Source organism: Pseudoliparis swirei, chromosome 5 (assembly GCF_029220125.1).
Source record: "Pseudoliparis swirei isolate HS2019 ecotype Mariana Trench chromosome 5, NWPU_hadal_v1, whole genome shotgun sequence".
NCBI lineage: Eukaryota > Metazoa > Chordata > Actinopteri > Perciformes > Liparidae > Pseudoliparis > Pseudoliparis swirei.
The window spans coordinates 4,638,540-4,651,630 of NC_079392.1; the positions used below are offsets into that span (position 1 = coordinate 4,638,540).

A 13,091-nucleotide genomic window follows, 5' to 3' on the forward strand; every position below is an offset into this window, starting at 1 on the left:
TTTGTAAACCTTCAAAATAAAAGCACGGGATATTTTTCTTACATTTCTTTAAGAAAAGGTGATTATATGTCTTGCAAGTTGTCAGGGCCCACATGAAATAATGTTGCGGCCCGGATTTGGCCTGCGGGCCTTGTGTTTGACACCTGTGCTACACGCCCTCGTGTTCAGGTTCATGACATCACCCGTAGGCTCACGCAGTTCGGTGACTTTCACCGACTACGTCTGAATGACTAGTTTCACGGCAGAGCGTCTCATCGCTGATTGGCTTTCGCGATTCGTCGTCGGGCGAATTTTGCGTGGATCGCAACCACTCGCGTCTGTACGTTGACTTTGCTCATCGGAGCTAGTCGCGCGAGGAGAATTCGCAACGCTTTTGGTGTGAACGCAGCTTGAGGACGTACGACAATATCACATTAAGGGAGGAGGACAGACGGTGCATGACACATCACCGTGAATCTGTGTTTGATGTTTCAACGGGCTGTGAAGCTATGAGGGTAAGGTTTGTGTCTTTATTACGCAAACCAAAAAAAAAGCAAATTTGTTGTTTCTAAGTTTAAATTAATTGTTCGTTTTTGCTTATGAAACTTTTTTTTGTTGCTGCAAATAAAAAATATTTGCTAAAAAAATTAATAATCGCTCTCAAAACCAAAAGCTACAAATTGAGTTTGGACCTGGTGGGCGGGGCTTACGCTTCTGAATGAGCGAGGCATTTCCATTGGTGGGTTTGACTCGTTCTGGGCTCGCTACGATAACGGGAGGTTACGGTGAGGAGGACATGGAGGTAATTTGGTATCACATTGCTCTGTTTTTTCAAAAGTATTTAAAATGAAACGGTACTTTTTTGTCATGTTGTTCGGGCCGTTAAGTCTCTTTTTTTAAAGAACGACATCTGCGTGCATGTAACCACAGCGTATGCCCCGCCCACTACGTCCAGCTACGACTAGCTTTTTCGTTTTTAGAGCGTAGGGTTGGGTTTTTTTGAGCAAATATTTTTGATTTGCAGAAACAAATTCTCGTTTCATAACCAAAAATAACAATTAATGTACTTCCAAATGAGAAAATTACTCTCCAAAACATTTTGTTAGCGTAATGAAGACACATGTCTGCCTTCATATGAATCATGATGTGTTGAAACAGAAGCTGAGAAGCTGAGACCTGAACCTCACGGAGCCGGATAGAGCATTGAGAATATTCACGTATGCATGTTCACAAATATGAGTGACGGGGAAGGCTATACAAGAAAGAAGAAAGACATTTCTTTGGTATAAATGGATACAGTAAAGGTTGCTGTGTTTGATCCACATGAAGTGTGAGGAACCGTGGGTGACCAGCGGCGTCGCCTCCGCCTCCTCTTCCCTCTTCATCAGGATGGGCATGAAGTGGTCGATCTCATTCATGTCCATGTTCCCCATGTAGTTACGGCAGATTAGCACCTGGACCCAGAAAGTAAAGAACACAAAATATATATATTTATATAGAGGCTGAAGACATACTTATAAAGCCACCAATTCAATTCAATTCAGTTTATTTGTATAGCCCAATTTCACAAATTACAAATTTGTCTTGGAGTGCTTTACAATCTGTACACATAGACATCCCTGCCCCAAAACCTCGCATCGGACCAGGAAAAACTCCCAAATAACCCTTCAGGGGAAAAAAAAGGGAAGAAACCTTCAGGAGAGCAACAGAGGAGGATCCCTCTCCAGGATGGACAGATGCAATAGATGTAATGTGTACAGAAGGACAGATTTAGAGTTAAAATACATTCAATGAATGTGACAGAGTGTATGAATAGTTCATAGTAGGCATATTCCACGATGGAGACCTCCACGATCCATCAGGCAGATGGCGGTAGAGAGGAGGAGTGGGCGGAGTCTCAACAGGGCAGTGGCGTAGTCAGGAGCAGGAATTCCACGACCCAGACCTCGACGATCCATCAGGCAGATAGGATCTATGCCGTCTCATAGGGTCCGATGACCCCATGAGACGTGAAGTCAAAAGGACTCCGGGGAGAAAGCAGAGTTAGTAACGTGTGATGGAGAGATGAAAATTCATCCTTAAGGAGAGAAAAAAAGAGGAGATAGGTACTCAGTGCATCCTAAAACGTCCCCCGGCAGCTATAAGCCTATAGCAGCATATCAAGGGGCTGGACCAGGTGAACCTGATTCAGCCCTAACTATAAGCTCTGTCAAAGAGGAAAGTCTTCAGTCGACTCTTAAACGAGGTGACTGTGTCTGCCTCCCGGACTGAAGGTAGAAGCTGGTTCCATAAAAGAGGAGCTTGATAACTAAAGGCTCTGGCTCCCATTCTACTTTTTAAGACTCTAGGAACTACAAGTAGTCCCGCATTTAGTGAGCGTAGCTCTCTAGTGGGGCAATATGGTACTACAAGCTCCTTAAGATATGATGGTGCATCACCAATCAAGGCTTTGTACGTTAAGAGAAGAATTTTAAAAGTGATTCTTGATTTTATGGGTAGCCAGTGCAGAGCAGCTAGTGCAGGAGTGATGTGATCTCTTTTCTTAGTTTTCGTGAGAACACGAGCTGCAGCATTCTGGATCAACTGGAGGGACCTAAGAGACTTATTAGAGCAGCCTGATAATAAGGAGTTGCAGTAATTCAGTCTCGAAGTAACGAACGCGTGAACCAATTTTTCTGCATCTTTTGAGACAAGATGTGCCTGATTTTTGAAATATTACGTAGATGAAAGAATGCAGTCCTTGAGATTTGCTTTACGTGGGAGTTAAAGGACAAGTCCCGATCAAAGATAACGCCAAGATTCTTTACAGTGGTGTTGGATGCCAGGGCAATGCCGTCTACAGAAACCACATCACCAGATAATTGATCTCTGAGGCGCTCAGGGCCGATTAAAATTACTTCGGTTTTGTCTGAGTTTAACATCAAGAAGTTGCAGGTCATCCATGTTTTTATGTCTTTAAGACATGCTTGAATTTTACCGAGTTGGTTGCTCTCCTCTGGTTTTATCGATAGATATAGTTGAGTATCATCTGCATAACAATGAAAGTTTATGGAGTGTTTCCTGATAATATTGCCCAAAGGAAGCATGTATAAGGTAAATAAAATTGGTCCAAGCACAGAACCTTGTGGAACTCCGTGATTAACGTTGGTGGTTATCGAGGCATCATCGTTTACAAATACAAATTGTGATCGATCTGATAAATAGGATTTCAACCAAATTAGTGCCGTGCCTGAAATGCCAATCGACTGCTCCAGTCTCTGTAATAGGATGTCATGGTCAATGGTGTCGAATGCAGCACTAAGGTCTAACAAGACCAGGATAGAGATGAGTCCTTTATCTGCTGCCATTAAGAGGTCATTTGTAATTTTCACTAGTGCTGTCTCGGTGCTGTGGTGTTTTCTAAATCCTGATTGAAATTTCTCAAATAAACTATTATGATGTAGAAAGTCGCACAACTGATTTGCGACCACTTTCTCAAGGATCTTGGAGAGGAAGGGGAGGTTAGAGATCGGTCTGTAGTTAGCCAATACCTCTGGATCCAGAGTGGGCTTCTTCAGGAGAGGTTTAATAACAGCCACCTTGAAGGAGTGTGGTACGTGGCCTGTTAGCAGAGACACATTGATAATATCTAATAGAGAGCCGCCAATTAAAGGCAAAACGTCTTTAAGCAGCCTCGTCGGGATGGGGTCCAAGAGACAGGTAGACGTGTTCGAAGTAGAAACCGTTGAAGATAATTGGTCATGGTTGATGGGAGAAAAGCCCTCCAAATATACACCAGGGCATACAGCGGTTTCCAAGGCCATTCCACTTGAGGACAGATTGGCACTGGTTAAGGGCAAGAGATTATTAATCTTGTCCCTAATAGTTAACATCTTTTCATAAAAGAAGTTCATGAAGTCATTACCACTGAGGTTTATAGGAATACTCGGCTCCTCAGAGCTGTGACTCTCTGTCAGCCTGGCTACAGTGCTGAAGAGAAACCTGGGGTTGTTCTTATTTTTCTCTATTACTGATGAGTAATAGGCTGCTCTGGCATTACGGAGGGCCTTCTTATAAGTTTTAAGACTATCTCGCCAAACTACGCGGGATTCTTCCAGATTAGTTGAACGCCATATGCTTTCAAGCTTTCGTGACGTTTGCTTTAGTTTGCGGGTCTGAGGGTTATACCAGGGAGCAAACCTCCTCTTCCTCACTGTCTTCTTCTTCAGAGGGGCTATCGAGTCCAGTGTCATTCTCAGAGAGCCTGTGGCACTGTCAACAAGATGATCAATCTGGGACGGACTAAAGTTAGACCAGGAGTCCTCTGTTATATTGAGACGTGGTATTGAATCAAATACAGAAGGAATCGCTTCTTTAAATTTAGCTACAGCACTATCAGTTAGACATCTGGTGTAGAAACTTTTGACTAACGGAGTACACTCCGGTAGTATAAATTCAAAAGTTATGAGGTTGTGGTCTGACAGAAGAGGATTCTGTGGGAAGACCTTCAAATGCTCAATGTCAACGCCATAGGTAAGAACAAGATCAAGCGTGTGGCCAAAGCTGTGAGTGGGTTTCTGTACTCTCTGGCAGAAGCCAATCGAGTCCAACAATGAGATGAATGCAGCACCTAGGCAATCATTATCAACATCCACATGGATATTAAAATCTCCTACAATAATAACTTTATCAGTTTTAAGAACCAAACTTGATATAAATTCTGAGAATTCAGATATAAACTCTGAATATGGACCTGGTGGCCGGTAAAGAATCACAAACAGAATTGGCTGTAGTGTTTTCCAGGTTGGCTGTGAAAGACTAAGAACAAGGCTTTCAAATGAGGTGTAGTTTAATTTAGGTTTAGGATTAATTAATAGGCTCGATTCAAAGATGGCTGCTACTCCACCTCCTCGACCGGTGCCTCGAGGAATGTGAGTATTAATATGGCTTGGAGGAGTCGATTCATTTAGGCAGACATATTCTTCATGGCTCAGCCAGGTTTCAGTTAGACAACATAAATCAATGTGATTATCTGATATTAAATCATTTAGAAACACAGCTTTAGATGACAGAGATCTAATATTTAGGAGACCACATTTAATAGTCCTGTTTTGTTGCACTGCTGAAATAATGGTGTTAACTTGTATAAGGTTATTGTGTACGACTCCTCTTCTGCTTTCTTTTGATAGAATTAATTTAAGTTTAAGTGGCCGTGGGACAGACACAGTCTCTATGGAGCTCTGGGAGGGACTGGGTGAGAGGGGGCGGAGGCTCCGGGGGAGGGATGTGCTATGGGGGACACTGGGTGACAGGGATGACAGGGGCTGTTTCTGCTTTATGACATGAACCCTGCATTGTCACAGATATGGCTGTCCGTTGATCAACTTGGTTATGTTTGCAGAAACGAGACGCGCTCCGTCCAACGTGGGATGAATGCCGTCTCTCCTCATCAGATCAGGCTTTCCCCAGAAAGTCTTCCAGTTGTCTACGTAGCCCACATTATTCGCTGGGCACCACCTCGACAGCCAGCGGTTGAAAGACGACATTCGGCTATACAATTCGTCTGTCTGCAAATTTGGGAGAGGGCCAGAGAAAACGACAGTGTCCGACAATGTCTTGGCATAAGCACACACGGATTCCACATTAATTTTAGTGACTTCCGAGCGGCGGGCTCGGGCGTCATTACCACCGGCGTGTATTACAATCCGACTGTATCTCCGCTAGGGTTGGGTACCGAAACCCGGTGCCAATATGGTACCGGTTCCAATACAACCGGTATTACCCGGACCGAAACGCAACGCACATTTCGGTGCTTCTTTCCGGTGCCTGAGCCGATTGAAATTGAAAAAAACTATTGTTGTGAACTTCTCTGGTGACTCCGCCCTGTCAGCAGGTTGCGATAGCCTCTCATATTTAAGTTTGACAGCGGAGGCTGCGCCGTGTGTGACTACGTGAACCCGTGTCGAGCACACCAGCGTCAGGCTGGGCGCGACGGGGAGACGTCACCGGTCCCCCTGAACACGTGGAGACCGATGATGACGAGCAGCCTGAACTCAGATTAGTACCGTATCGTTGATTGCAAGTCTTGCATTCATAAAAGTAGCCCAATAAATAATAAATTAGCCATTATAACCATGTTTAAGCTAGCTCGTAGCTCGTAGCTAGCGCTAGCTACGAGCTACGAGCATGACAGTCTGCTAGCAGATGTGTTGATGAACAGCGGTCCCGGCTGTATACCCGGTGTTACCGGGAATATAATGACGGAGGAATAAAGACCGTGGGGCGTCACTTTGTTTCAGTGGAACTCTCGCTGTCAGAAGCAAAACTTTATTTGTCACGTGTCATCTTCAGTACCTCTGATTGGTTGTTCTCTTTGTCCATCAAAACAGTGACAGGTTAACCCTATAAAGTCTGCACATGACAATACATATCACATCATATAATGGAGAACATATATTGTGTATGTTAACAGTCTGATATCCGTTGTTTGTCAGTGCTCCATGATAACGGCTTCTACAGGGAATATGGCCAAAGAGGTTTTTAATGTCCTCATTGTGCGTTTAAAAAAAAAAAGTATCGGTTCAGGCACCGTTTAGGCACCGGTATCGTTTTAAAAGTACCGGTTTAGCACCGGTATCGGAAAAAACCCAAACGATACCCATCCCTAATCTCCGCTTGTCCTTAGCCAGCAGTTTCAAACAAGACTCCACGTCGCCCGCTCTGGCCCCCGGGAGGCACACGACTGTGGTCCGCGGCTTCGCTATTTTCACGTTCCTGACTATCGAGCTCCCGAAAACCGGGGTGTGTTCCTCAGCGGGTGTGTCGCTGAGCAGGGAAAACCGGTTGGAAACGTGAAGTGGTTGGTGCACAGCGAGCTTCTGTATAGACTTACTACCCAGCCATTAAATGTTTATACCTTTTTGGCTGAGGTACCAAACCTCAGCGCTCAAGCGCCATTGGCTGACCACAAAACGCAACCTCGTGGCACCACTTTCCAATGAAATTGATTTGCATATATTTGCATATAGCTCATTTGCATATAAGGACACATAAATGTCACACATAAATAACTGAAGAAATACGTGTGGACACATAAATAGAGACATAAATAAATGAAGAAATACAGAAATGTAGATATATTTATTTAATGATGTCCTGTTTGGGTATAACTTATATTTATTTATTCCTGTATTTATGTATTTATTTATACATGTATTTAAGCATTTATTTATTTATTATTGTATTTATTTATATATTTATTTAAGCATTTCTTTATTTATTATTGTATTCATTTATACATTTATTTAAGCATACATTTATTTATTCTTGTATTTATTTATACATTTATCTAAGCATTTAAAAAATTTATTCTTGTATTTATTTATACATTTATTTAAGCATTTATTTCCTATATTTATTCATTTATTTATTTATTTATTTATACTTAAGACATTTTAAGTCCTCCATAGCAGCATGGCTATATGGGTGATATATATGTCCGTCTGTTGGTCCACCGCTCCGGTTCAGACTGAAATGCCAACTATTGGATCATATGGATCCTTCTGATGTGAGTTACCTCCTGGCTGCTCCTTCAATGCCACCGTGTGGTTTTCGGGTCACACGCTAAGAATTATTGAACAGAAATTGACATTTTCTCTATGCATTCATTCAGTTTATTTTATATCGCCCAATATCACAAATTACGAATTTGGCTCAGCGGGCTTTGCAATCTGTACGCACGCGACATCCCTGACCTTTGACCTCACATCGGATCAGGAAAAACTCCCGAAAAAATAGAGAAGAAGCTTTTACAGGGAGAAAAAGTGAAGAAGCTTCAGGAGAGCCACAGAGGAGGATCCCTCTCCTGGAAGCCCCCATCAGGATGATATTATAAAAACATACTATCATGGCTGTCTATATATTCTAGAGTCTCTTTATGTCTCTTTATGTTGAATGCACATATTTCAGGATGGCTTTCAACGGCTTGTCTGAGAAGAACCTGTTTTAAAAGGTGGGTGTGGACTTATAAATACAGCCAGCTAGCTACTCAATTACTTATGGACATTATTATGAATGCAGCCTTTCCCAAATACTAAAAATAGAGCCTCTTACACCTTCTGTTCTTTTGAGACTGGTGTCCCGAGAGATCTTGATATTTAAGGTCTGAATGTCAGCGCAAAGAAACGAGTTCACTAGAGACCGACATCCTGACATTTACTCAAAAAATAAAACACACACACACACACACACACACACGCGTGTGAGTAAAAGAACAACAGAAATATGTTTTTGTCGTTCTCTTCGTTCAGTCGTGGATTTTTAAGTGATTACAATCGTTTACCAAAATCGATGATATATCACAGAACTGCACAGCTGTATTTTTAAAATAATTTCTGACACATTGAAAAGACTCAGTGAGAAACTACTGCCTTCCTAACCTTAATAGAACCACACACACACACTAACACACATGCAATAAGATGAGTCAGCAGTCTTGCTGGAGTCCAGACATAAGTTTGAAGTAAAGAAAGAGATCAAAGCTGCTACGCTTGAGGGATCAAGATACCCCCCCCGCCCCCTTCTTCAAAAGAAGACTGTGTTGGACAGGGGTCACACAAGGGCACACACAACAAAGGCAAGAGGAAATAAGAAATAAAACTAAAAGGAAATGCCAAGAAAGTAATAATATCATCTCGGGGAGAAGTGGAAACGCAGCGGCCGCCGCTCAGAGGTCACGAGCGACAGAGAATGAGGTCGGCAAATCTATGCATGAAAAAAAAATGCTGCGATGCTGAAGAAGCCTGGAAAAAGAGGTTCACTTTCTAGTTTGTTATAATAAAAAATACAAAATATGAATTATATATATATATATGTGTATGAAATAAATTACCATTTTTTTTGTATGTAATGTGATATTTTTATTGTATCTGGTGAGAAACCAAAGAGGATTTTTCCATCCTCAGCTGCACTATTAGGTTGTATTTTATTATGTTTATAGTTTGGGTTTTGGACTAAATCCACTATTTGACAAAATGATCTCAAGGGATTCGAGAAAGTTTGATGTTCTTTTTGCAATTTCAGACATTTTGTTGTCTAAATGTTTCATCAATAATTGTTGCACCATTGATAAACAAAAGAAATGATCCAAAACAACACAATACTCATCCACAACATATATTTTATGAGCACTTAAACAACATTGCGGACGGTTAAAAAGCTAAACACATTGTTTTCTTTTTGTTTTATGTCTCTTTTTTAATGTTTATCCTGTTTTACTCTTCTTGCTTTAAATATGAATAAGTAAAATGAGCATCATCTTAAAATCTGCACATGCAATTGTATGAAATACATCTGTAAATGTATAATTGATGCCTACTATAAATAGAAAAATAAATAAATAATTTAATGAAGAAAAAAAGAAAGAAATATATATATATATATTTATTTAATGAAGAAAAAAGAATATATATATATATATATTTTAAAACTAAACATGTTGCTTGCTGTGCACAGTAACGTGCACAAACTTATCTAAAAAAATTATAAATTAATTGTAAAAGCTGAGTTTGAGATGCATTAATCCCAGGGTAAATATTATGACATTTTAAATCAAATACATTTAAGATGAAAAGTGGCGTCACATTCAGTCGAGGCAAAACACATCAAACGGACCACCTCACACTCACAGCTGGAGCATGTTTCATGCCCCAGAGCGGCGCGCAGCTACTTAATAATCCAGGTCTCATTCAATTATGCATGCCAGTGTGTGAAGAACCCAGAACATCTGATATTAAAATTCAAAAAATCACAACTACATCTGCATCCCTGCATTACAAGTGTCGTGGCGAGCAGCTCAAAAGGGTTTACTGATAAGATTAAAGTTGTAATAGTGTAAAAAGCGACGTCATAAAGCCAAACAGATGGCAAAGGGGAGTACAAATAAATGTGCCAGTTGTGTAGAGATAGAAGAATCCCACAATGCAGAATGGTACAATGGAAAAATGATGTACAACTTAAGTAACTTTTTCTTTTTCTTTATGTTCTACAGCATTATAAGATAGTTTATTTCAGAAGGGATCCATTGCTGGTTAAATGCAGATTGAATCACCCTTTGTTGTTGTTGTTGTTGTTGTTGTACTTGAATTTCCCCAAAAAAGCAACAACAAAATGTTTTCTCTTAAAACCACCGCTGGCTTTACAATACTATGGTATGGAGAATCCCATCCACACACACACACACACACACACACACACACACACACACACTTGTGGACAAAGTAACGACACACTGAAGGCTGCAAAAAGATGCTATCAATGGCAGCCATTTAACATTGTGCGTGCTCACAGCGCCTCTTTTCTAAACAGAACTTAGAGCTTCATTGTGGCTCAAGACGCCCAATTCAACACAACTAAGGCACCAGTCAGCGTCTCTGAACAGTCCACACACACACACACACACACACACACTAAAACGAACTATTATGACCGTTTCAACGTTTTGGGCCTGATGATGAGGCTAAAGGAAAAAGTCAACGGATCGGCTGAGTCGAGTCACAAACGTCCGTATAACATGTCACAGAGTAAGTTAATTCAAAATACAAAAAATAGGAACTTAATTGCTGCTAATACGCCGAGAATGTGAAACCTGACGCCAGCTAATAACAACGTGCCGCTTCTCATCACAGGTCCAAACTTCACGGGGAACAAATGGTGCCGTGCTGATTTCAATAGGCTGACATTTCAAAGTCTACCTCACAGGTCGAGTGCCCCAGGAGCTACAACTCAGAAGGGGAAGGGGAGGGGGGGGGGGGGGGTAAAGGTATTCAGTGTGTGTTTTCAACTGTGTACTGGAGACGGTTGGTCGACTCTAAAAATCGTTTTTCATCTTTGGTGCATTTTGGTTTCAGTCGATTTAAAAAATAAAATAAAATTATTGCACCCATAATTCAGCAGCCATACAGGTCAGGTGACCTCGCCTGGTCAGGACAGGTAGAGGGGAGGGTGACTTTGCCCCAGGGCACAGATGGATAGTTAAAGGGGAAGAGAAAACGTTGAATCTGCACATTCAGACATCCAGGCGATGAGGGTCTGACGGGTATCGTTAGGCATAAGGCGTCTTTATACCTTTTACATGTAAAGCCTGTAAAACATTAAGTTAGAAGTAGTACAAATTCAACATTTTTTTTTTTTAAGAGAAGAATCTGTTTCCGAGGTTTTTTTTTTAATCTTAAAACTGTTTGTTTTGTCTGACTAAAAGTTAAAAACCTAAAAAAGATACGATATTAAAGCTAAATCGATTGACAACTATAGTTACGGATGATGAATCATTCGTGAGCGAATATGAAACACAATTCAACCATAAGACAAAACAAGCTATTTGAAAACACCACCTTGTGCTTCAGGGAAGTGTGAAGGACATTTTTAGACCAAGAAAAATATTGACAAATTAGTTGTATTGTAATTACACTCCTAAAACTTTGTTTTTAGCTAGTTATCATATGAGAAAAGCTGTTTGACATTTAAGCTTGAAAAACACACGAAGAAAAAACATTGATCCTAATAAATGGGTTTGTCGCCTCTCAACATGCAAAGTCAACCTCCCTGTCCGGACACAATTTTGGCAATACGTTATAATTAATATTAAATGAGCAACTGTCATTTTTAAACGTTGAAATTGGACACATGGGCTCGGCTAAATGCTGCATGTCTGCACACAAACAAGTATGGAGGACTTAAAATGTATTAAGTACAAACAAATACCAAAGAAATACAGAAATGTAGAAATAGATTTATTTAATGATGTCCTGTTTAGGTATAACTTACATTGATGTATTCCTGTATTTATTTATACATTTATTTAAGCATGTATTTATTTATTCTTGTATTTATTTATACATTTATTTAAACATATTTATTTGATCCTGTATTTATTTATTTATTCATACATTTATTTCAGCATTTATTTATTAATCCGGTATTCATTTATTCATATTTATTTAAGAATATTTATTTATTCCTGTATTTATTTATTTATACATTTATTTTAGCATTTATTTATTTATTCCTGTATTCGTTTATTCATACATTTATTTCAGCATTTATTAATATATTCCTGTATTTATTTATGTATACATTTATTTAAGCATGTATGTATTCCTGTATTTATTTGTATACATTTATTTGAGCATGTATTTATTCATTCCTGTATTTATTTATTTATACATTTATTTAAGCATTTATTTATTTATTCCTGTAATCATTTATTCATACATTTATTTAAGCATTTATTTATACATTCCTGTATTTATTTATTTAAGCATTTCTGTATTCCTGTATTTACTTGGATACATTTATTAAAGCATGTAATTATTTCTTCCTGTGTTTATTTATTTATACATTTACTTAACCATTTATTTATTTATTCCTGTATTTATTCATTTGTTTATACTTAACCCTTGTGTTGCCTTCGGGTCAATTTGACCCGATTCAACGTTTAACCCTCCTGTTACCTTTATATTTACTAACATATTTTACCCTTGAGGTCAATATGACCCCAGCTATTAAAATCTCCAGAAAATTATTAGAATTAATATTGTTTTCCAAGTTTAAGTGTGAGGTACTTTATGTTTGTTTGTTGACTCCCGAAAGAACACCGACATTAAACATTGAATCGGGTCAAATTGACCCGAAGGCGACAGGAGGGTTAAGACATTCCAAGTCCTCCATAAACAAGGACCTCTGTGTCGACCTGGTGGAACCAGTTAGTCCGGTCCAGCCTCTCCTTCCCGCGGCTCTGTTCCAACGTTAACTTACACCAATACAGGTGAACATATCCTTTACATTCATGAATATAATACATGCGCGTGTATTCTCTCACAGCAGGTGCTTCGTTGATAATTCCCCGATGTCAACTTCCCCCCCGACAACAAGTCACCAACGAACTTAAAACATTACCTTTCCCTTCAGGTCGAGAATAAATATTGCCGACGCCGACATCTTGGTGAGAGAGAAAAATAATCCTCGAGAGAGAGAGAGATGATATGTAGGTATGTAAGATGTGGGTCACTTAAAAAGGGATAGGATTCACTACCATCCTTCCTTCCTTCCTTCTTTCCTCCACTCTTCTTCAGACG

General features: G+C 39.8%; 1 protein-coding gene across 1 annotated transcript in view; it reads right to left on the reverse strand.

The window, feature by feature from the left end:
• Nucleotides 1-13,091, reverse strand: part of ap1m3 (adaptor related protein complex 1 subunit mu 3) — a 38,615-nt gene extending 25,524 nt beyond the window's left edge. Inside the window, exons 1-2 of the mRNA XM_056413853.1 lie at nt 12,913-13,091; nt 1,277-1,433 (exon numbers count right to left, since the gene is read on the reverse strand). Coding sequence (XP_056269828.1) covers nt 1,277-1,433; nt 12,913-12,954 — 199 coding nt within the window. The 5' untranslated portion in view covers nt 12,955-13,091. The remainder of the gene's footprint in view (nt 1-1,276; nt 1,434-12,912) is intronic.